Source organism: Henckelia pumila, chromosome 1 (genome assembly GCF_033568475.1).
Source record: "Henckelia pumila isolate YLH828 chromosome 1, ASM3356847v2, whole genome shotgun sequence".
Taxonomy (NCBI): domain Eukaryota; kingdom Viridiplantae; phylum Streptophyta; class Magnoliopsida; order Lamiales; family Gesneriaceae; genus Henckelia; species Henckelia pumila.
The window spans coordinates 139368504-139393513 of NC_133120.1; the positions used below are offsets into that span (position 1 = coordinate 139368504).

A 25010-nucleotide genomic window follows, 5' to 3' on the forward strand; every position below is an offset into this window, starting at 1 on the left:
TTGGATTTTCCATTGTTTGAAGCCTTTGTCTTTTGCTTCTTCTCGGGCTCGACTTTCTTGGGTGGGGTAGAACGTTTCTTGCCCTTCATACTTGGCCCCTTCTTCGCAGAAGATGAGGAGCCCACCAAGAAAGCTGGCTTATCCTTCTTAAGTGTGGATTCATATGTAACGAGCATATTGACCATCTCTTCAAGGGTGGCCTCTATCTTGTTCATATTAAAATTTATCACAAATCCATCAAATGAAGAAGGAAGAGACAGAAGCAATAAATCCACATTGAGTTCATGCTCCAACACCAAATCTAGGGTCGCCAACTTCTGTATGAGCCAAATCACTCGTACCCCATGATCACGGACCGAAGTCCCTTCACGCATGCGGCACGTCATCAACTCCTTAACAGTAGCGAACCTTTCAGCCCTCGACTGAGCCCCAAAAAGTTCCTTGAGTTGCGTGTGAATGTCAGCAGCATTCACCGTGTCCTCAAATCGCCTCTGGAGTTCATCAGACATCGAGGCTTGCATATAGCATTTGGTCTTGATGTCATGGTCACACCATGCATCAAGTTTGGCCAATTCCTCCGGACTTATGTCAGCTGGTGCTTCCTTCGGAGGTGCTTTCTCTAACACGTAGAGCATTTTCTCCGAAGTTAAGACAATCTTCAACTTCCGGAACCATTCCGTATAGTTGGCGCCAGTCAACTTGTTTTGTTCGAGGATCGAGAATAATGGATTTCGCGAATTCATTGTATGAAATACTGAAAAGAAAAAACAGACATATATCAATGATTGTTTAACAATTTACTAAGACATAAAATAGGCGAATTTAATTTTATGAATCTCACTCCCACTATTTTAACGATTTCACCACCCTCTAGTGAAAACGGGAAACTTTTTCCTTAGTGAGAACATGGAGTCCAATTGACAAACTTATGGTCCCGAATAATATCAGCCAACCATAATTCTCAAAAGGTAGAGCCCAATTGCTTCCAAAGCAACCCCCATGTGTTTACCTCATGTCCAATAAGGGCCCAATAATATGACGCCGTTTAAAGTGACATGTCAAGATGACCCATCAATATTAAGTTGTGATGGACGGTCGCCATGTGGATCCCCCAATAATATGAGCCGATCCCATGGGAGTTCCACCCAACTTACAACATTTGTCGATCCAATGTACAGCTTTCCGACGGACGGGCCCCCCCAATAATATGAGCCGGACCGTATCCGCGGGTAGCATCACATACATTGACCGTTGATGGAAGGTGGGAACATTTAAACAAATTTAAATTTCCTTTATTTATCTTGATATAAATTTTAAATCATATTTAAAATGAGGGATTTTTAATTATAAAAATATTTGTCTCATCATATTCATTTTATTGCATGCTTGCCGGATTCACGCAATTTATGTCTAAACATGCATACAATCATAATATCAAATATTATATAGGATGATCGATTCCATTTCTAATTGACCCGTGGTTGCCAATCACGGGTCTTAGTCCAATCCTAGGTAATATGCAGTATGCAATGCAATCCTATTACATGTGCTTCCAATTTACATTTCTTCAGTCTTTATTGTCTGCTGGGCCCACCGTCTTCAAATCTTGATCTCCCACTAAATCTAATGTATTTACAATAAATAACAATGACAAGTAGGGATACATTTTTAGGGGTGGGAACGGGCTATAAACCAAGCCCACTTTTATTACATATGACATTCATATCGGGCCATAAACCAGGCCCATTAATAAAACCAACAACAATAAAAACAAAATGTAAATTCCTAACATACACCTACAAAATTGGTCATGGAAATCGATCATCCTTATCCAATAACATTTAATTCAAAATTAATTTATTGGATAACATGCAGTGGCAATTCAAATTTAAACAAGATAAAATCATATTTTATATATAAAATCTCATTTCACATATAAAATCATATTTTATCTCTATATCAAATAAAATCATATTTTATCTATAAAATCCAATTTTACAAATAAAATCATATTTTACTCAATATATCATAAGATCATATCTTATCATCAATTGTACCAAAATAATTGATTTCAAAATTCAATTTACGGATAAAACATTAAAATTTTCCAAAAATTCAAATTTATCCAAAATCAATTTTAAAATTTACGGACTCGAACAATTCGATCCGAAATCTCGTGAACCAATCAAAAACAATTTTTGACCGGACCAAAAATAAAATTTTAACATATTAAAATTAATTTTTAATAAAAATAATAATTTTTCCCGCGGGCCGCCCGGGACACTCCCGGGCCGGCCCGCACCCGGGGCGCGGGCCGGGGGCAGCCCGGCTGCCCCCTTAGGGCAGCGACTATCGCTGCCCTGGCGGCGCCTGGTGCCGCCGCTGGGCGACGCCGTGCGTCGCCCTGGGCAGCGCCGAGCGCTGCCCTGCGCAGCGCACAGCGCTGCCCTGGGCGGCGCCGTGCGCCTCCCTGGGCGGCGACGGTCGCCGTCCTGGGCGGCGCCATGCGCCCCTTTTGGGCGGCGCCGTGCGCCGCCCGGGGCAGCAACAATTGCTGCCCCACCGGGCAGCGATCCAATCGCTGCCCGGGTTTTGCCCCGGAAAAAAAAAATTTTTTATTTAAAAATATTTATTTTGTTTTCCAAAAACCGAGATTCAAAAATTTTGTACAATCGATTAATTTAATCGTTTGATCTGAGCAACCTGGCTCTGATACCACTGTTGGATAACTGGCGGTCAGATCAATCACAATTGATACCCGGTGCAGCGGAAGTTTAAAATTTTTATCATGGAACAATTCCATGGTGTGGGTATCAATCATTCAACGATTAAATTATTGTGTGTGTAAAATTCAAATAACAATTAATTAAATTTTACCTTCAATCTCGAATCGAGATTAATGGACACCACACAGATTTCTCTGCGCTTCTTGTATCTCCCAGGAACTGATGAACTCCTTCAATCAGGTCCACGAATGGGGTTTAAATCCCTCTGATAGATTGCACTAGAAAATCTATCAGAAGTTTTTCTGCGAAGAGATTAAACGAATCTGATTCGTTATTCCTGACTGCAATTCAAAAATCACAGACCGGAATTTTCTCTGACAGAGTTAAAGGGGGGCGGCCGAAAACTTGAGAGGAGGCTAGGGTTTATTTTCGAAAATCCTGTCTCTCAATAATGACCTGTTGTGTGTAATTTCTGTACTGCAATAACTTATTTATAATGCAGGCCACTAACACCTTAGGGCCCATTAGTCATAAGCTAGGGCCCGACAAGCAAAGCCCGCACGTTCAGAAATTAATATAAAATTCATCGTGACTCCGATCGATGAACCAATTTCACCAATGTGCACAGAAACCATTTCTGCACATTTTAAAGTCAAAATAAATTTTCCTGAATCCGAATTCAGTGGTTTCCAAAAATGTCCATCCCTATGTCATTTTAGGAAATCCTACTCCCTAACTCTTATTTAAGAAGTCCAACTCCTTAGTTCATTAAATTTAACTCTTTAAATTTAACTATCTCAACGGGGATTAAAACTCCATTACACTGTGTGACCCTCAATGGTTCAGGGATACAGCTAGCCGTGGGCTCACAACTCCTTGTGACTCAGAACAACACTTTCCGACTTGCCCAACGAATCAAGGTAAAGCGCCTAGCAACATCGCCCCATGATTCCCTAGGTATCACTGATAGTGCCTACAAGAACCAGTAGATTTTGGTTAGCGTACAGTACGGTCCCTTCATCCATATATCCCGATCGAATCAACAACCATTGGTATATCGAGAGTCGCTCAAGATTCGATAACTATGCAATACATCTTGAAGATCAAATTAGTGACATCGCATGTGCTACTAAGAAACCATTTCTTAAATCACATCAAGTACTCTGGCCAGAGATTTGTCACACTAATATCTCCTCAGATCGCATAGGATATCCACACTCGCAAGTATGTGGTGAATCCTTGACAACAATGCATTGACTCCTATATGTGTCGTAACTGTACCCAATCTCGACACCTGATGACCCCCATAGAGTCGGTAAACGAGTCAAAGCACAGCACTAGCATATAGAGTCTCCATGATGTTTCAAGTCGTAAGGACTAATGGTGTACAACCAAAACCGCGGACTTTATCCACTCGATAAGTGATAACCACTTGGAAAGTCCGGATAGGGTAGTTCGATTATTCATCCTATGAATATCCATTTGCATGCTTCGAACATCTCCATGTTCCCTACCAATGAAACGTGGTACTCCGCATCGCAAATGCTAGTCTCAAACTCGAGCGATCCTTATCCTTATTATCGGACGGCTCAATCGACTAGGAACGGTTTTTAGAATATACAGTGACTATAAGATGTATTTCATGATAGACATCTCCATGTTCTACCACATCTTACATACACTATAGTATATTCAAGGTCTTTATCAAAACAACAATAGTATATCACAATATAACAATATGAAGTAATATAAAGTCATTGCCATAAAAGTGTAAATAATATTAAACAAAAGATTGTTTATACAAAGAGTCATCAAAGCCCATAGCCACACAGTTGGCTCACTGGGCACCCACTCTTACAGTTATTACATTATTTTGTTGTACGACCGTTAAAATTCAATAGTAAAGAAGAGTTTAGATTTAGTATTTTCAATGACTGTCTCGTGATGATGGGTTTTAATGATTTTAATTTTTTAACATTTTATGTTATTTCTTTCATTATGAGACTTAGATGCTTGGTTTCACGAATATTTTAAAAAGTATTTTCTGCACTAACTTTATTTTATTGAAACTCGTGTTTCATTTGTTTTCCTAAGATTTTAATTGTCGGTTCAAGTTTGACATGTAAGTAGTAGTTTGGTGTTCCCGTATAAGAACCAATCGTTGATTGTAGGGTTGCATTACTTGCATATTTTGTTTCAAATCTTTCATGCATATCTGAGTCATGAGATTTTTTGAGTGTTATTTAAATAGATTTTAATTCCAACATGATTTATTGAACTTGCAAACGTGATGCATGTCCATTGTCCTGCACTACTGTATTCGAAAAATTTTCCCACGCTTCTCCACGTCTTAAATCTTGAAAATGTCCAAAAATACGGTACATCATGGTATATTGCTGAACAGAACCTCAAAATTACCTTACTTGCTATTGATGATGCGGATATATGATTTTGGAAACATGACAGCATTGTACCCACTGCAACAAATTTGAACCGCCATCACATTCCATGCTTAGAGTCACGTCAACTGTGTAGTTTCCACCGAGATAGCACTATCCATGTCCTCTTCATGTGTACTGCAGTTAAAACACCTTGGAGGAAAACTGGACTATGGAGGGTGGTCTCGAAAATGAAGGGCATGGAAACCTTGGATTGTTGCTTATGGTCAAGCGCAACTAAGTAAATCTGACTTTGAATGCTTGGCTATTCTTACATGGGGGCTATGGAAAAACCATATGCATGTTATCTATGGTAATAATAGTGAAGCTTTGAATCAAAGCTTGAATTGGTGTGTGAACCTACTTCATGACTTTCAAGAGGCTAACACGAAGCTACAGACAACGTCCATGGACTCAATACAACTGCCACAAACCGAATGGGTTGCGCCGCCCCCACGGTACACTGCAATTTGAGGTTGATGCTTGTGTGAATGACCACCTTAATCAACATGGCATGGGTGGTGTAGTGAAGGACTCCAGTGGCAAAAAAAAACTACATGCTTTTGGGATGCAAATCCAAGCATCTTCTTCTATTATCGAAGGGGAACTCATAGTTATTCATGAAGGACTGAAATTTGCCTACACGCTGGGATTACGAAGATTCGTCGTAGTTTCTGACTCATTGATTTCCTTGCAAGCAGTCACAAGGATTGATGAGCATCTTCATTATTCAGGAACTGGGATCAAACTAATTCACAAACTTATGGATGATGCGAAGTCAAAGAGCTACGTCATGCTAGAAGAATATCAAAATTGGTTTTTCATAACATTGCTTGTTTTGCTTCTTCTTCCTTCTCTTTTATTTGGGAGTGTGAAAATTTCCATATTTGCTTGGAATTATTGTAATGGTATCTTTCTCTAAATTTTCCCGTAAAAAAAAAAAAAGGAAAGTTGATCATACAAACAAACCAGACTCTCTCTTAAATTTATCATAATAATAATTAAGATAATGCTATGTGTACATAGGATTTTATATAGAGGGTTACACGCCCTATAAATTAGTAAAATATATAAAAATTCTTTTAAAATATCTTTATTTCAATTTTTTGTCTTACTCAAAAAAACTCTTAACGAAAATATTATTATTTTTTATTTTATTATTTATATTGTGCAATTTTAAAAGTGTCAAAATTGAACCCGATCCGAGTTGGCCAGAAAATTATCGAATTAAGGTTGAGGTTTTGGGGTTCGGGTTGGACCCGAAATATTTGATTTTTTTATTTTTAACAAAATAATTAAATACACATAATAATAATCAATATATTTTGATTTAAATACATAATAACAAAATCTCACTTATATAGTTCTATATAATTTAAATTTGAAATTTTAATTCTACGAAATTTAAAATATACTTACTACACAAAATAAAACTTATTTTTAAAAATCAATGTTTTACAAAATAATTATTACATATTGAAAATCTATGATAAAATATACAATAATTTTTTTTTCAAATATACAATATATAAAAATATATTAAATATTTCTTAATTCTAAGTACAAAAACTTTTTAAAATTTCTCAAACCAAACCCGAACAAATCAATTGCGACCGACCCGAAATTGACTAATCCGATCAACCCAAACCTACATGATTTGATTTTTTATTTTATTTTTTTAACAAAATATTAATTATTATACATAATAAAAATAAATATATTTTAATTTAAATACAAATAATAAAATCTCGTTTTAAATTTGAAAGTTTTATTTTAAAAATTTTAAAATATATTTACTTTAAAAAATAAACAATTATTATTTTTGTTGAACTCACTAAAAATTGTATATATTTTCATAATTATTTTATAAAACTTTATAAAATAATGACTTTTGTTGAACTCGGTAAAAATTAATTCTATAAGTAAGTAATAAAATAAAATAAATAATATTTTAATGAAAAGTTTTTTTAGCAAGACAAAGAATTGTAGATTGAAAAAAAAAAAATTTTAAAAGAACTATGATAAAATACTTCTATAAAAAAAAAACTATGAGAAAATACTTGATACCCCGATGAGGAAATCACCTCAGCTCATAGACGACCCTAAGATAAAGATCAATCCTTAGATAGAAAAGATGGTCCAGGAGGTCAGCTCGGGAGATCCGTCAAGCTCCTCCACCACCATCACCCAGCTCGGGAGCTCGGGAGCTCGGGAGCTCAGTCAAGCTCCTCCACACCATCATCCAGTTTAGCTCGGGAGCTCAGGACCTCCTCCAAACTCCTCCACCATCATCTCCATCTTAGGTTGGGAGCTCTGGAATGCATCTCAGCCCCGATGTCAGTAGGGAGTTAGCTCAGTAGAGGGGTTGGACAACCTTGATGAGCTAGCTAAGATGTTAGGATCAGTGCTCGGGTTGAGTTCAGGGGTTCAGCAATAGATCACTCATCCCTTTTCCATATGACCCCAGGCAGTATAGCATCCTCATGATGACAGTTCAGCTCAGATTAAGTGTTTGTTATTTCCTTTGTCAGACAAGATTCGGGCGAGATCTCAGCCTAAATATTCGGGATTGTGATCCCGGGATTCGCGGATTCTTGATAAGGAAGGTAGGCGCTAAATCCGGAGCTCTCTCCTATAAATACCAGGTTCATTTTCATTATTTGGATCCTAATTTTTTACTCGTGTGCACACACCACTTTCTATATTTTCGCTATCCTAGCATCTGACTTGAGCGTCGGAGGGGATACGCCGGAACACCTTCCGCCCCCCCCCCCCCCCCCCTTAACACTTTTGTTAGTGGTTTCAGGTCAGCAGCAGTTCATCTCTTATTTGGAGGAGTTTTTTCAGCTCATCCAAGGAGATCACTTAATTGAGGTATATCAATTGGCGCCGTCTGTGGGAACAATCAAGCTAAGACGTAGATATGGCAGGAAGAGGAAGAGGAAGGGGAAGAGGAAATGTGGCGGATATGACTGTAGATCAGCTCAGCCAGTTCATCACTCAAACGGTGCAAGCGGCCATGGGTCATAATCCACCACCTCCTCCCGTGGGTCAGCCAAACCCAATGGATGCGGTGTGGGAAGAGATTAGGAGACTAGGTCGGCAAGTAGGAGGTCGGCCTGGGCCTTTACAAAGGGAAAGTCCTTTTGCTCGGGCTATTCTAGATGAGGAACTCCCTGCAAATTTTAAGAAGCCTACTTTAGGGGAATATGACGGGAGCTCAGATCCGGAGGAACATTTGGGGAGATTTGAAAATGCAGCCTTGTTGCATAGATATTCAGATCCAATTAAATGTCGGGTCTTCCTCACTACTTTGGTTAGGTCCGCCCAGCAATGGTTCAACCTTTTACAGCCTGGTAGTATTCAGAGTTTCAATGACTTCAGCTCAGCTTTTCTACACCAATATGCGAGTAGCAAGAAATATTTGAAGACTTCTCTCAGTTTGTTCAATATGAAGAAATCTGAGGTGGAATCGTTGCGGGAGTATGTTCAGCGCTTCAATACAACAGCTCTGGAAGTACCTGCTGCCACTGCTGACACCTTGGTCAACTCTTTCACTCAAGGGTTGAGAGGAGGGGAGTTTTTCAGATCCTTAGTCAAGAAGCCTCTTTTGACTTATGATGAGCTCCTTAGTAGAGCTGAGAAGTACGTGAATTTGGAGGATGCACAGAGGCAGAGGAGACAGGAAGGAACGTCTGGGAGTAAACCCAGTGCCAAGATGGGAGCAAAGGCAGAGGGGAAGACAGAAGGAGGAAGGAAGAGGGGGGCAGAAGAGATGAACAGGGTCAAAGGACCCTACCCCTATGTACCCCTATCGGTGAGCCTGGAGAAGGCAATGCAAGTATGCGAAGATAGGCGAGCACTTGTGAGGCCCCGCAATGCTGAGAAAGGCCCGCGGTTACCGCCATCTGACAAGTTTTGCGATTTTCATCAGGAGTATGGGCATATCACCAATGATTGTCAGAGGCTAGGTGAGGAGGTTCAAAGGATCATGTATGATGACCCTCGAATCAGAGCTGAGCTGACTCGAAGAGCAAATCCTCCTCGCCAAGGCCGAGCTCCCCAATGGAGGAATCAAAGGAATGAAGTTAGAGAGAATCAAGGTGATCATCAGGGAAGAGCTCCTCCAAATGGTCAAGGAGATAGGGTGCAGCAGATTTCAAATCATCCTAATCGGGGTGTTATCCATATGATCTCCGGAGGTAGTACGGATGGAGATTCGGGAAGGGCTCGCAAAGCTCACGGGCGTAGGTTGGAAAATTTTGAGGTAAGTTCTCAGCTCAGCTGTCCCACAGACCCGAACATCAGTTTTGGAAGGGAAGATTTAAAGGATGTGGTGCTACCTCATAATGATCCCCTACTGGTCACCTTGACCATAGCCAATTATGACGTGGCTCGTATCTTTGTGGATACTGGGAGCTCAGTAAACATTATCTTTAAAGAAACTCTGGACCAAATGAAATTGGAAGGATTTGAATTGGATCCAATCACCACAGAGTTGTATGGGTTCACGGGTCATGCTCTGCAACCATTGGGACAGATAGTGCTTCCCTTGTCCCTTGGGAGTGGAGAGCAGAGAGTAACCAAAATGGCTTGCTTCACCGTGGTGGAGGCACCATCCTCTTTCAATGGAATATTGGGGCGCCCTGCCCTGAGTGATTTCCGAGCCGTGGCATCTACTTATCATCAGAAGTTGAAGTTCCCAAGTGGAAGAGAAGTAGGGGTTGTTCGGGGTGATCAGAAAGCAGCTCGGTTGTGCTATGTGAATGAGGTAAGGATTGATTCAAAGAAGAAGAAGAGGGAGGTAGGAATGGTTTCAATAGGTCGAACATCGAAGGTGCACGGACAGAAGGTGCTTCTGATGTCTGAAGAAGGTCATGAGAAGGTGGAATTAATCTCGGGAGCTCAGATTGTCAAATTAGCTGCTGATCTGAGCCCATCAGTGAAGCAAGACTTGGTTGGTTGCTTAAATAAGAACAAAGATGTTTTCGCTTGGTCTGTATCGGAGCTCACAGGGGTCAGTGCAGAAATTATGGTTCATCGATTAAATATTCTTGCGGGAGTAAGACCGATAAAATAGAAGAAGAGACACTTTGGTCCAGACAAGGATAAGGTCATTAAAAAAGAGGTAGAGGAACTTCTTAAGGCAGGACACATTAGGGAAGTGCAATTCCCTACCTGGTTATCCAATGTGGTCCTTGTCCCTAAGAGTTCAGGCAAGTGGAGAATGTGTGTTGATTTCAGGGACCTAAATAAGGCATGCCCAAAGGATTTCTATCCACTGCCTCGAATTGATCAATTGGTTGATTCAACGGCAGTTCATCAGTACTTATGCTTCATGGATGCATATCAGGGGTATCATCAAATTCCTCTGGTGGAGGAAGATCAGGACAAAGTAAGTTTCACCACCTCTCATGGAACTTTTTGTTACAGAGTGATGCCTTTTGGTTTGAAGAATGCAGGGGCCACTTATCAAAGACTCATGGACAGAGTGTTTGCCTCCCAAATTGGCAGAAATGTGAAAGTTTATGTAGATGATATTCTGGTAAAGTCTCAAGATGATATGGGGTTGCTGGCTGACCTAGAGGAGACTTTCTCAACTTTGAGGGCTTATCAGGTGAAGCTTAATCCGGAGAAGTGTGTATTCGGAGTCAGGGGAGATAAGTTTTTGGGGTATATGGTTGCTGAGAGGGGCATAGAAGCCAATCCTGAGAAGGTGCAGGCTATTCGATTCATGTCTGCTCCCCGTAACTTGCAAGAAGTTCAAAGGTTGGCAGGAAGGATTGCAGCCTTGTCTCGATTTATATCAAGATCAGCCCATAGAAGCTTACCTTTCTTCAAGGTGCTTCGCAAAGCCAAGAAGTTTGAATGGGATGATGAATGCGGGAAGGCATTTGATGACTTAAAAAGTTACTTAGCTGAGCTCCCTGTGTTGGCTAAGGCAATTCCTGGTGAACCATTGTACATCTACTTATCAGCTTTGGAAGGGGCCGTTAGCTCAGTACTTATTAGGCAGGAGAGAACAGCTCAACACCCTATCTATTTCTTCTCACATGCCCTTAAGGGTGCAGAACTTCGGTATTCAGAGGTGGAAAAGTTAGCATTAGCCTTGATTATGACAGCAAGGAAGCTCAGACCTTACTTTCTATCACATCCTATTGTGGTGCTAACCAACAGCCATATTGGGAGGATATTAACTCGAGTTGATATTTCGGGAAGGTTGGTAAAGTGGAATACGGAGCTCAGTGAGTATGATATCCAGTATGAACCAAGGACGGCCGTTAAGGCCCAGGCGTTAGCTGATTTCCTTGCCGAAACGAGACATATGGAAGCAGAGGATTTGTGGAAAGTATACGTTGACGGATCTTCTAATAGTGAAGGATGTGGGGTGGGGGTGTTTTTGATCTCCCCTCGTGGAGATGAGATCAGATTGGCAGTTAGGTTGGATTTTCGAGCTTCTAATAACGAAGCAGAGTATGAGGCTGTGCTGATTGGCCTCCGAGCAGCTAAGCAAGCTGGGGCAGCTCGGGTGCATCTCTACTCTGATTCACAGTTAGTAGCCCAGCAGGTGAATGGAACGTATGAAGTCAAAAATGAAAAGCTGAAGGAATATCTGAGGATGATAGAGGAAGCTAAGGGTTTCTTTGATGAGGTATTGTTTGAACAAATTTCGAGGGAGGGCAATGAAAAATCAGATTATCTCGCCAAGATGGCTAGCTCACTTCATAGCTGGAAGACCAGAGAAGTTGTTGTGCAAGTGGAGTTGACACCCTCTACTGAGCTCGCACCATTAGCTCAGGAAGAGAGTGACTGGAGAAAGGAGCTCTTGGATTACATAGAGAAGGGTGAGTTACCAAAGGATCCGAAGAAAGCATATCGGTTGAAACAGAAGAGTCTCCGCTTTGTGATGATGGAGGGAGTTCTTTATAAGAGGTCATTTGTCGGACCTCTTCTCAAGTGTTTAGGCCCCAAGGAAGCTCATTATGTCCTAAAGGAGATACACGAGGGGTGTTGTGGTAATCATTTAGGGTCTTATTCTCTAGCCCGTAAGGTTCTCTTGGCGGGATATTTTTGGCCCACTATTCTGAAAGATGCCTTAAATTTGGTGACTTCTTGTGATAGTTGTCAAAGACATAGTAGACTTCAGCACCAACCAGCGGCATTAATGAAAGGGATAGTAGCAGCATGTCCTTTCGATCAATGGGGAATTGATATTGTGGGTCCTTTCCCTCCAGCCCCAGCTCAAAAGAAATTCTTGTTGGTTGCCATTGATTACTTCTCTAAATGGGTTGAGGCAGAGGCTTTAGCTCGAATTACTGAAGGGGAAGTCTTGAAATTTTTGTGGAAGAATATTGTGTGCAGATTTGGAGTACCACGTAAGCTCATATCTGACAATGGGAGGCAGTTTCAAGGGGCTCGAGTGCAAGCTTGGTGTAAAGAAATGAAAATTCAGCAACACTTCACATCTGTCCATTATCCTCAGAGTAATGGTCAGGTGGAGGTGACTAATAGGTCTTTGGTGCAAAGCTTGAAGACGCGTTTGGGCCAAGCCCAGGGAAATTGGGTGGAAGAGCTCCCTAGTGTGTTATGGTCATATCGTACCACACCAAGAATTGGAACTGGAGAGACTCCATTTAGTATGGTGTACGGAAATGAGGCCGTCCTGCCGGTAGAAATTGGAGAGGAGTCGGCTCGGATCATTTTCTATGATGAAGAAAATGGAAAGATAAGGAGGGAAGACTTAGACTTTTTGGGTGAAAAGAGAGAAGCTGCTGCTATCAGGATGGAGGCATACAAGAACAAGATAGCTCGGTCCTATAATCATCGGGTGCGCAGGAAGGATTTCCAGGTAGGAGATTTGGTGCTGAGAAAAGTTCAGGAGGTGGCTGTAGGGAAGCTCGACCCAAAATGGGAAGGACCATACAAGGTGGTGATGAGGCTCAGTTCGGATGCTTACTACTTGGAGGATTCAAAAGGAAAGATGTTGAAGAGACCTTGGAGCGCTTACAATTTACGCAAATATTATTCTTAAATGTTGCAAGTTCAATTTTCCTTTAAGTTGTAATTTATGCAAGCTACCTTCTACGTTTATCTATAAGCAGTTATTTTTTCAGAAATATTGATGTAAATGTGCCTCAGCTCATCACCTTAGTCACACTTCTTAAGCCCCTGACTTTGGTTCAGCTCATCACCTTAGTCACGCTTCTTGAGCCACTGACTTTGGTTCAGCTCATCACCTTAGTCACGCTTCTTAAGCCCCTGACTTTGGTTCAGCTCATCACCTTGGTCACGCTTCTTAAGCCCCTGACTTTGGTTCAGCTTATCACCTTGGTCACGCTTCTTAAGCCCCTGACTTTGGTTCAGCTCATCACCTTAGTCACGCTTCTTGAGCCACTGACTTTGGTTCAGCTCATCACCTTGGTCACGCTTCTTAAGCCCCTGACTTTGGTTCAGCTCATCACCTTGGTCACGCTTCTTAAGCCCCTGACTTTGGTTCAGCTTATCACCTTGGTCACGCTTCTTAAGCCCCTGACTTTGGTTCAGCTCATCACCTTAGTCACGCTTCTTAAGCCCCTGACTTTGGTTCAGCTCATCACCTTAGTCACGCTTCTTGAGCCACTGACTTTGGTTCAGCTCATCACCTTAGTCACGCTTCTTAAGCCCCTGACTTTGGTTCAGCTCATCACCTTGGTCACGCTTCTTAAGCCCCTGACTTTGGTTCAGCTTATCACCTTGGTCACGCTTCTTAAGCCCCTGACTTTGGTTCAGCTCATCACCTTAGTCACGCTTCTTGAGCCACTGACTTTGGTTCAGCTCATCACCTTAGTCACGCTTCTTAAGCCCCTGACTTTGGTTCAGCTCATCACCTTGGTCACGCTTCTTAAGCCCCTGACTTTGGTTCAGCTTATCACCTTGGTCACGCTTCTTAAGCCCCTGACTTTGGTTCAGCTCATCACCTTAGTCACGCTTCTTAAGCCACTGACTTTGGTTCAGCTCATCACCTTAGTCACGCTTCTTAAGCCCCTGACTTTGGTTCAGCTCATCACCTTGGTCACGCTTCTTAAGCCCCTGAATTTGGTTCAGCTCATCACCTTGGTCACGCTTCTTAAGCCCCTGACTTTGGTTCAGCTCATCACCTTAGTCACGCTTCTTGAGCCACTGACTTTGGTTCAGCTCATCACCTTAGTCACGCTTCTTAAGCCCCTGACTTTGGTTCAGCTCATCACCTTGGTCACGCTTCTTAAGCCCCTGACTTTGGTTCAGCTTATCACCTTGGTCACGCTTCTTAAGCCCCTGACTTTGGTTCAGCTCATCACCTTAGTCACGCTTCTTAAGCCCCTGACTTTGGTTCAGCTCATCACCTTAGTCACGCTTCTTGAGCCACTGACTTTGGTTCAGCTCATCACCTTAGTCACGCTTCTTAAGCCCCTGACTTTGGTTCAGCTCATCACCTTGGTCACGCTTCTTAAGTCCCTGACTTTGGTTCAGCTCATCACCTTAGTCACGCTTCTTGAGCCACTGACTTTGGTTCAGCTCATCACCGTAGTCACGCTTCTTAAGCCCCTGACTTTGGTTCAGCTCATCACCTTGGTCACGCTTCTTAAGCCCCTGACTTTGGTTCAGCTTATCACCTTGGTCACGCTTCTTAAGACCCTGACTTTGGTTCAGCTCATCACCTTAGTCACGCTTCTTGAGCCACTGACTTTGGTTCAGCTCATCACCTTAGTCACGCTTCTTAAGCCCCTGACTTTGGTTCAGCTCATCACCTTGGTCACGCTTCTTAAGCCCCTGACTTTGGTTCAGCTCATCACCTTGGTCACGCTTCTTAAGCCCCTGACTTTGGTTCAGCTCATCACCTTAGTCACATTTTAACTTAGGCACACTTAGTCCTTGGAGCAGAGGAAGGTCAGGTCGGGAGCTCATATAAGCTTTCGGATAACATCATTCAGGTCAGGTCGGGAGCTCATATAAGCTTTCGGATAAGATCATTCAGGTCAGGTCGGGAGCTCATATAAGCGTTCGGATAACATCATTCAGGTCAGGTCGGGAGCTCAGTCAAGCTCTCGGGCAGCATTAGGCAGGTCAGGTCGGGAACTCAGTCAAGCTCTCGGGCAACATTAGGCAGGTCAGGTCGGGAATTTATTCAAGTTTTTTGGGTAGCATAAGGCAGGTCAGGCCGGGGAGCTCAGCTCAGCCGGGGAGTTCAGCTCAGCTCGAATCAGATCAGCTCACCTTCGGGAGTTAGTTAATTTTTAAGCATCTATTTTGTCTCCCTTCAGGAGCTCAGCTCAGCTCACCTTCGGGAGTTAGTTAATTTTTTAGCATCTATTTTGCCTCCCTTCACGAGCTCAGCTCAGCTCACCTTCGGGAGTTAGTTAATTTTTAAGCATCTATTTTGCCTCCCTTCAGGAGCTCAGCTCAGCTCACCTTCGGGAGTTAGTTAATTTTTAAGCGTCTATTTTGCCTCTCTTCAGGAGCTCAGCTCAGCTCACCTTCGGGAGTTAGTTAATTTTTAAGAATCTATTTTGCCTCTCTTCAGGAGCTCAGCTCAGCTCACCTTCGGGAGTTAGTTAATTTTCAAGTGTTTATCTTGCCTCCCTTCAGGAGCTCGGCCACCTTAGGGAATTCAGCTCAGCTACCCAGAGATCAGCTCAGCTCAATGCCTTTCGGGTGTTGGTTTATTTTTAAGTGGTTATTTTACCTCCCCTTAAGGAGCTCCGCTCGGCCACCTAGAGGTAAGCTCAGCTCAACGCCTTTTGGGTGCTCGTTTATTTTTAAGTGTTAATTTTGCATCCCTCCAGGGAGCTCAGCTCAGATCATTTTAAGGTGTTAGTAATCGCAACTCAAATTGTGATAACCTAAAAGAATAATAATAGAACTGAGTTTGCATAATCTGACAAAAATTTAAATGTTTACATCTCCAAAAACCCTAAATTAACTCTCATTCTCTCCCTCGCCCTCATCCTCACCCTGTTCATCTGCGCCCCCATCCTCTTTTGCTGCCTCGGCTGAGGTAAGGGAGAGGGCAAACCCGTCTAGGTCCAGGAAGTCCACAGGGGTCCCTTCAGGAGGATAGCCTGCCGCCCTGAACTGCTGAGTGCAGCCGTCGAACCCTTTGGCCAGATAACCATAGGCTTGGGCAGCCACCTCATCCATATACTCATCAGACTTCAAGAATGCCTCCTTGAAGCCTTCAGCTCCCTTGGAAAGCTCAGCTCAGGAATCTTCCAGTTCTTGAAGGGCCTGAGCAAGTTGATCATGGGACCCCTTGAGTTCGCCCCGAAGATTCTCCTTCTGCACCTCGGAAACCCGGAGGTCACTTTGATGCTTCAGCCGCTCAGATTGGAAGCCCATCCTTATTTCCTCCATCTGGGCTCAGAGATTGGCTACCTCCTTCTCATAACCAAGCTTCGCGTCCTCCGCTAACTGGCTAAGCTCAGCAAAATGAGCTTCATAACCTCGGGCATCCTTAGAAAGTTGCTTTCGAGTCATGGAAGCTCGGAGGGACATCTCGGCATTCAGGACAGCAGCCTAGGAAAGGAAAAGAACAATTAAAAGAGAATGCAAAAGAAGAACATAAAGTACTGAGCAAAGGAAGGTTACCTCAGCTGAGGCAGTGTTAGAACGTTGCATCAGCTCAGCCCATCCAAGGATTTTCACATAATCGGCATCAGCCTGGGAAATCATATCCCGGAGGACTGACCCAGCCGTGGGAGTAGGCCCGACCCCCACAATGCGCAGGGCATCGTGGTACATTTCGAAGAAATTGGTCCTGCACCGGACCACGGGAGTCTGAGGCTTCTTCGCCCTGAACTGACGAAGGGGCGCCACCTCCGGAATAGAAGACTTCCCGGAGTCCAGCTCCACTACCTCCGGGTGAGGGCTTGACGGTGCCCGCCTTTTTGAGCCTTTGGACGGGGTGGCAGAAGGCTCAGGCTTGCTAGTGGCCCGTGGTGAAGGGGCTTTAGGTTTGGCTGAGCTCCCTGTAGCTCGGCTCCCTGATGGGGCAGTTGTTTTCTTCTTCTCCAACATTCTCCTCATGGCTGAGTCCATAACCCTTTTTTCTGCACGAGACATAGGGAAGGTCAGGACAAGAAATGAGATAGCATAACAGTAGTAAAGCGGAGCACGGGCGAGGGAAGGGCCGTACCTAAGTTTCCTCGAACGAAAACATCTGCCGAGCTGAGCCCATGGTGGAAGAGCAGGTCCTCTGCCAAAAGGGCAGAGACATCAAAGCACCTTCCCCCTATAGCCCTTTGGGCTCCAGTAAACAATTCCCCTTGACGAAAGCCCGGGGCGGGAACAGGTAGGAGGGGGAGAACATCCCTCCAAGCAGAACATATGTCCCAATCGTCGGAGGGACATACAAAAAAGAAGGCATTTTTCCAATTTTTATTGGAGCTGGGAGAACCCTTAAAAAATTTGCAGTTGGGTCGGCAGGAAAAGTAAAAGGGGCCCTCCTCAGAACGTTTGGGCAGCAGGAAGTTACAAATGGTAAAACAGTTAACTTCAAAGCCCAGAGTCCTAAAAAGAACTACAAAACTACAAAGAGTTCGGAAGGATTTGGGGGTGAACTGTCCTAGGTGAAGCTCATAATATCGGCTGAGCTGTTGGAAAAGTAGGGGGAGGGGAAATCTAAGACCTGCCTCCAGCTGATCTAAATAAAAAGTATAAAATCCTGGAGGAGGGTGGTTAGCTCGGTCTGTGGGGTCAGGAATGATAAACTCGTAATTTTTAGGGGCGTGGGATAGAGCTCTTATCCTGTCCTCATCCGAAGCATCCAGCTCGGAGGGGTATTGCTCATACCACGGCACCACAGGGGTTTCAGGGTTGTAGCCCAGGTCATCATCCTGAGCAGGGGATGATGCGAAAGCAGGATCCTGGCCTGTAGGCTCTCCTGCAGTAAGAGTGACCGGAATCAAATCGATCCACCTCAGCAAATACTTCGTCTGAGCTTCCAGAATAAGCTCGGGAAGAAGTAGCCATGAGGAGTGTTTACTTACTTAGGGAGCTCGGAAACTTTGAGAAAGGAAGAAAAGCAAAGGAGCTCGGAAAAAGAAAGGAATCCAAGAGAGAATTCACAAAAACAAGAGACGGAGAAAGTAAAAATGAAATTTTTACAGTGAGGCCTATTTATAGAAAGTTCGGATCAATCCAGGTCGTTGATCTTGGGACAGGTGGACGGCTCAACTCGAGTAGAATTCAAAAAATTACCGTTACATAGTACTTGCCAGAATGACAGCTGGGCTCGGTGAGGCACCTTGGCTCGGCATCCACTTAGGGTCATCTCAACATAAAAACGAATTTCGAGTCTTTGACCTCAATTCGACTTTTATGGGAGGGACTTGTGATACCCCGATGAGAAAATCACCTCAGCTCATAGACGACCCTAAGATAAAGATCAATCCTTAGATAGACAAGATGGTCCAGGAGGTCAGCTCGGGAGATCCGTCAAGCTCCTCCACCACCATCACCCAGCTCGGGAGCTCGGGAGCTCAGTCAAGCTCCTCCACACCATCATCCAGTTTGGCTCGGGAGCTCAGGACCTCCTCCAAACTCCTCCACCATCATCTCCATCTTAGGTTGGGAGCTCTGGAATGCATCTCAGCCCCGATGTCAGTAGGGAATTAGCTCAGTAGAGGGGTTGGACAACCTTGATGAGCTAGCTAAGATGTTAGGATCAGTGCTCGGGTTGAGTTCAGGGGTTCAGCAATAGATCACTCATCCCTTTTCCATATGACTCCAGGCAGTATAGCATCCTCATGATGACAGTTCAGCTCAGATTAAGTGTTTGTTATTTCCTTTGTCAGACAAGATTCGGGCGAGATCTCAGCCTAAATATTCGGGATTGTGATCCCGGGATTCGCGGATTCTTGATAAGGAAGGTAGGCGCTAAATCCGGAGCTCTCTCCTATAAATACCAGGTTCATTTTCATTATTTGGATCCTAATTTTTTTACTCGTGTGCACACACTACTTTCTATATTTTCGCTATCCTAGCATCTGACTTGAGCGTCGGAGGGGATACGCCGGAACACCTTCGGGCCCCCCCCCCCCCCCCCCCTTAACACTCTTGTTAGTGGTTTCAGGTCAGCAGCAGTTCATCTCTTATTTGGAGGAGTTTCTTCAGCTCATCCAAGGAGATCACTTAATTGAGGTATATCAATACTAATTAGTGTTTTTATTTTCCTCTCTATTTTATAATGTTGCATTTTCTACAATTTCAAAATCTAAATTTCAACTTATAGTATCCTTAAATTTATCCTCGGACTTTATCGTCATATATGATACATACATATAATTAAGGGGAAAAAAATACAAAATAACGTTCGAGGTTTTAATTAATACTTTCATTAATGAGCACAAAAATAGGATGATGTTATAGAGCATTTTCCCTCCAAATACTATGGCGAAAACATACAACACGAATAAGTATATCATTAAACGACAAGAATAATTATCCGTCCCAAAGAAAAAGACTAGGTGTTACATTTTTCCACAAATTCAACAGTAGCTATATTCGGAAAACATTTCAAATGAGGTCCATGATCGACCACCAAAATAATTTGGACTAACCAAAACGATAATTTATAATTCAGTCCCTGAACCCAAACATAAATCGATGATCAGTTCCTGTCAGAAAAAAAATTTGTTTAAACTCCCTGGGCCCACATGTTTTGTTTCGGAAGAAATTTGATACAAAACATGAAAAATATAGTACAAATACATGAATTTGAATATGAACTGTTTCAAATCTAGTATTAATGCATGATTTTTGAGTACTCAAATATGTAAACAAATATTGATATAATGACACATTTGTCTTCTTTAGATGACAATCGGTACAAAATATTAGAAATACGATTCTAATATATGATATTTGAGTATCAAATATGTTAGATCTGGTATAAATATATGATTTTCGAGTACTAAGAAAATATTGATATTAAAAAAACATTTATCTTATTTGGATGGAAATCACTACAAAATATTGAAAATATGGTACTCATATATGATATTTGAGTACCCAATGTGTTAGATTTGGTACAAATATATGATTTTTGAGTACTGAAACATATGTTGCAAGTTCACATGAATAAAAATGTTTAGATTTTATCGTCAAAATCTTATTTTTGTACTCGATCTTGAACAATTAGTGCTCAAATATCATGTACATGTACCATATTTTCAATGTTTTGTACCAAATTTTATTCGAAAAAAATAATGTGGGACCAGGGAGTGCAAACAACTTTTTTTCTGACAGGGACTGATTAATATATTGATTTTTTATTTAGGGACTGAATACCAATTCACCCTAACCAAAACACGTTATTATTAGGACTGGAAATAATCTAAATCCATGATCGAACGAGTATAAATAGGAAAAACAGTTGCTTTGAGCAGAACCCAGTCAATTACTATTTAAGGTAACTCTGTTGAGTCACAAATGCGTAACAATCACAAGTGTTTCTTAAGCACTAGTTATTTCCATATTTTATAGTTCATTCAATGGGCCGAAAGGTATGCTTTAACAAACGCTGCAAACTCTATAATTTTTCTTGTTTACCCTTCACAATCGACAGCAAGATTGCCACAATGGCTCAACTCGAAAGGATACAGAGATCGGTTGAGAGTCCTAAAACGCCTAGAGCTCAGGCGTCGCCCACGTTTGAGCAACTATTAAGAGGTACTCCTCTATATCATCACTCGAGTTGCTTCTACAATCCTTTGCCGGCAAAATGTGTTTAAATACCTTTGATTGTGATGCTATATAACATGTGATTGTTTCGAATTTTTAACATTGATAGCTGAAGACGCGCAGTGGCCATCACACACGTCGCCTCTCTATGGAATGAATCATGATCAAGAAGAGCACACCAGTCCTACACAAAACAAAAAATCGGTTCTCACCAAGGTAAAAGAGCAAGCTAAGAAGTTGAGGCATACTCTGAGTGGAAAGAAGAGACACGGGGACGAGCAAGATGAGCATAACAGCCCCCCAGCGTGGGGCGTTACCTTGGATGATGATGACGATTACGATGAACAAGACGTCGACCCTGAATTTCTAGGAGCTCCAAGTAACATGTTTTCATCAATTGACTCAATTTATATCATAAACTTCTTTTTCTTGGGGAAAAAAACTATGAGACGCGTCTTAAATGACATTGTAGAATCAATCATTGTCGCTGGTCACTTAAATGAAACTATAACTTGTCATATCAATACAACTTAAATCATTTAAAACATACAGAAGTCTAAGCATCATGTTTCGAAGACAATCTTGATAGAGACAATAATTACAACCATTAAGCATACAACAAAGGTTCGTGGTGAGGGCTACTCTCTTCTCCACCTCTCAAGACTCCAGTGCTTTTAAGAGATTTCTTATAGTTTCTGTACATGCACCCCTTGATTTAATCTCACCTAAAAAATTTAAATTTCGTTCAGTGTATGAATCGGAATTGGCTCCGGCAAGCTATATAGAGAATGCCAGGCAACATCCAAGAGCGGATCCTGTGCTTTCTGAGAAACTCATTTTGCCTAACAGCAGCAAACTGGAAGCTGCAGATCAAGAAAAAGGCGAGCCCATTAGCACAAGCAAGACCATCAGCGAAACCGTTTCCGAGAAATTTTCTCCAGCATATGCCGCAGTTTCTGATGCAACTCACACAATTGCATCAAAGATTGCCAGCCTAACTGTGACAGCTCCTGAATCGCAAGAAACATCAAGAAATGCTTCCAAGATTCATGAAGGTGCCCAAGATACTACAACACATGTTGCAAGCATTTCTGTCGCGCCACATGCAGATTATGATGCCAAGAAACTGAGTGAAACCTCGGGAAATTTAAGTAAGTCTGGTATCATCCCTCAAAAGTGGGACAAAGGTGTTTCAATGAAAGAGTACTTCTTGAATAAGCTGGAGCCTGGAGAGGATGAAAAGGCTCTTTCACAGGCTATAAAAGAAGCCATAAGCCCAAGGAAAACTGCAACTACCGATGCAGGTGTGGTTGATAAGGTTAAAGAGGCGGTAACTTCATTTTTCTGGAACGAAGAGCAATCGAACTCAATGGCAAAGACAGGAGGCTCAACTTCTGTCCGCCCCTTCTTCTCAGATAATCCAACTACTCCAACTTACACTAAACAGAATCGAATCTCAACCAATACACATCCCGCAAAAATTTCCAAATCTGCTAGTGCTAACTACTCACGCCATATCCCAATTTCAACCAACGCCCACGAAGGTAGTTCTAGTACTTTTTTCATTCTTTAGTATAAATTTATCCGCCACAGATTTAAGTCACTGCTCTTTTGGCATGTTAGGTTCAGTTACAGATATTGAATCACTTGTGGATTTCTTGTTACAGAGAATGCAGAAGAAAAAAATCTAGGAAGGATACTGCAAACCAATTGAAGACAGATTTTCTCGACAGCCACACGGCCTAAAGAATCAGTTACCACCGAGTTCCTACTAGCTTTAGCTTTTTCCTTTTCCCCTTCAACAAATACATTTAGGTGGTGTTTAGGATTGCTTCCCAAAAGTTTAAGCAATCCCAAACACTATTACATCAAGTCTTCATGCTTTTAGAAGAACATTTAGTTTGGTAGGAAGAAAATCGTGCAAGGACAATCTAGCTTCCTTGCTTTCATGTAAATGTAGTAAAAAATAAAGTGTTTTACAGAAGAAAACAGTGTGTAATGTCATCTGGTTTTACAAAAATAAAATCTAATTACATCTTCATCTGTGAATTCTAAGTGTTTCTTGACACGATTATCAGCAGAAGCAGGAAAAAATTTCTTCCGACCGCGTTATTCTACAGATTCTACAACAAGAATTCTGAATTCTGATTTAAACGAATTTTGTACTCAACTTCTAGTAAGCTGTATAATTCACATTCTACTAATCCATACACTCCACAGCAGTCATGGTAGGTTGGTTAGCCTCTCTCGCTTAGTACACTAATCTTTTTTGGTAAAATCCAAAATTGCGAGCCAAGAAGTGATTGCTATCAGGCTGATATTTATAACGTGGTTTGATTTCATGTTGTAGGTCGTAAACACCAAATATTGACAAATAAATAAAAATTTTCGCATACCAAATCGGCCTGTCTGTTGTTCTTGCGTTGGATGATGCAACACCTCAACTCTACCAAGCAGCTAAATATTTAAATTCTTCACCTGGTGCACTATTTTAGTTCGCTATCCTGTTTTCATATCTTAACAGCATGAGACTGTTTTGGGCAAAATCTCGGTTCAGTCCTAAATGTTTGGACACATTCCCGGTTTAGTCCTAAATGTTTGGACATCCCGGTTTGGTCCTAAATGTTTTTCAAAAATTCCCGATTCAGTCCTAAATGTTTATACGTTCTCGGTTTGGTCCTCAATGTTTCCCAAAAGTTCTCGGTTCAGTCCTAAATATTTTTACATTGCCTATTTCATGCCAAATATTTCTCAAAAGTTCCCGGTTTAATCATTTCATCTACTTGTGTGTTAAAACTAACACCGCGTAGCGTTATATAATTTATGATTGAGTTTTATATTATTTATTATATATTTAACATTAAACAAGTTGTAAATAAAATACAAAATTTATTATAGTTTTTATCCAAATTTAAATCAATTTTACACAATGTTTAAAATAAAAATATTAAATTCATGATGCTAAAAAATAAAAACTTAAATAAAATAAACAAAACTTGAGGAATTAAAATTTAATGATGTTATTTTACATTTTTATTAATTTTGTTATATTCTCTTCATGATGGTTGTACATTTAAAAAAAAATTGGAGGTTGGAAAAAAATATATATCTTTTTAAAACTCTTTTTATAATTTAAAAAATTAGTATTTGAGAAAAAATTACTATTAAATAAAACTTAATTTCATATCACTACTTCAACGGTGGTCAATAATTCATTATATTTTCTCAATTGTTAAGCATAAATATACTTCTCTTGAATTTTTTTTTTTGAAATTTTCAAATATTTTGTGAAATAAGTAATACTAGTTATTTGCTAAAATACTTATTTATTTGTTTGTGATTGATAATGTTTTTAACTATAATATTGCACGGTTCAATTATTTTTTTATTCTATAATTTTATTTTGTATAATTTATATTATATTTTCATTTAAAATTTATTATTATTATTATTATTATTATTATTAATATTATTACTATTAGCTTTTATTTTATTTAATTTTGTCTTTTGTTTGTAAGTGTTTTTTTTATTACGCTTTGTTTGTAGATGGAAGGACCAAATCGAGAACTTTTGAAAAATATTTAGGACGAAATCTTGAACGTAAAACATTTAGGACTGAACTGGAAACTTTTTAAAACATTTGGGACCAAACCGGGAACATAAAAACATTTAGGACTGAACCGGGAATTTTTGGAAAACATTTGGGACCAAACCGAAAACATTGAAACATTTAGGACTGAACCGAAAATGTGTCCAAACATTTAGGACTGAACCAGGATTTTCACCGACTGTTTTAATGTGTAACCAGAGCTTTTTGCAATAAAACACACAGTACCAACTTAAACCGATCAAATTCCAATATAGTCTAAATGTCGCCAAAACTGAAACCATATTTAGGTGGCGTTTGTGAGAGCTTCTAGGAAGCACTTTTCAATTTTTTATTAACAAATTTTTGAAATTTTGTGAAATTTTGCTAAAAGTAAAGCCGATAAATACTTCCTAAAAGCTCTTTCAAATACTACTTTAAACTGACAAACGTAGTGTTGAACCATTTCAACATTTGATCTAGTTGTGCATACTGTCCGAGCTCTTTTTCAGCTGTCTCGCAATCAGCAATTATCCGCCCCATCAATCTATAGATAATGTC

The 25010-nt window shown here is 41.1% G+C and overlaps 2 protein-coding genes across 2 annotated transcripts; both read left to right on the forward strand.

Moving 5' to 3' along the window:
- Window positions 1-8087: 8087 nt before the first annotated feature.
- Window positions 8088-10244, forward strand: LOC140874109 (uncharacterized). The gene has a single exon (XM_073277388.1). The coding sequence runs from the start codon at window positions 8088-8090 to the stop codon at window positions 10242-10244; it is 2157 nt and encodes a 718-aa protein (XP_073133489.1).
- A 10516-nt stretch (window positions 10245-20760) lies between these two features.
- LOC140874110 (uncharacterized) lies at window positions 20761-22659 on the forward strand. The gene is made up of 4 exons (XM_073277389.1): window positions 20761-20851; window positions 20973-21242; window positions 21613-22407; window positions 22531-22659. Exons 1-4 carry the CDS (start codon window positions 20761-20763, stop codon window positions 22575-22577), a joined length of 1203 nt encoding a protein of 400 aa, XP_073133490.1. The 3' UTR covers window positions 22578-22659.
- Window positions 22660-25010: the final 2351 nt, after the last annotated feature.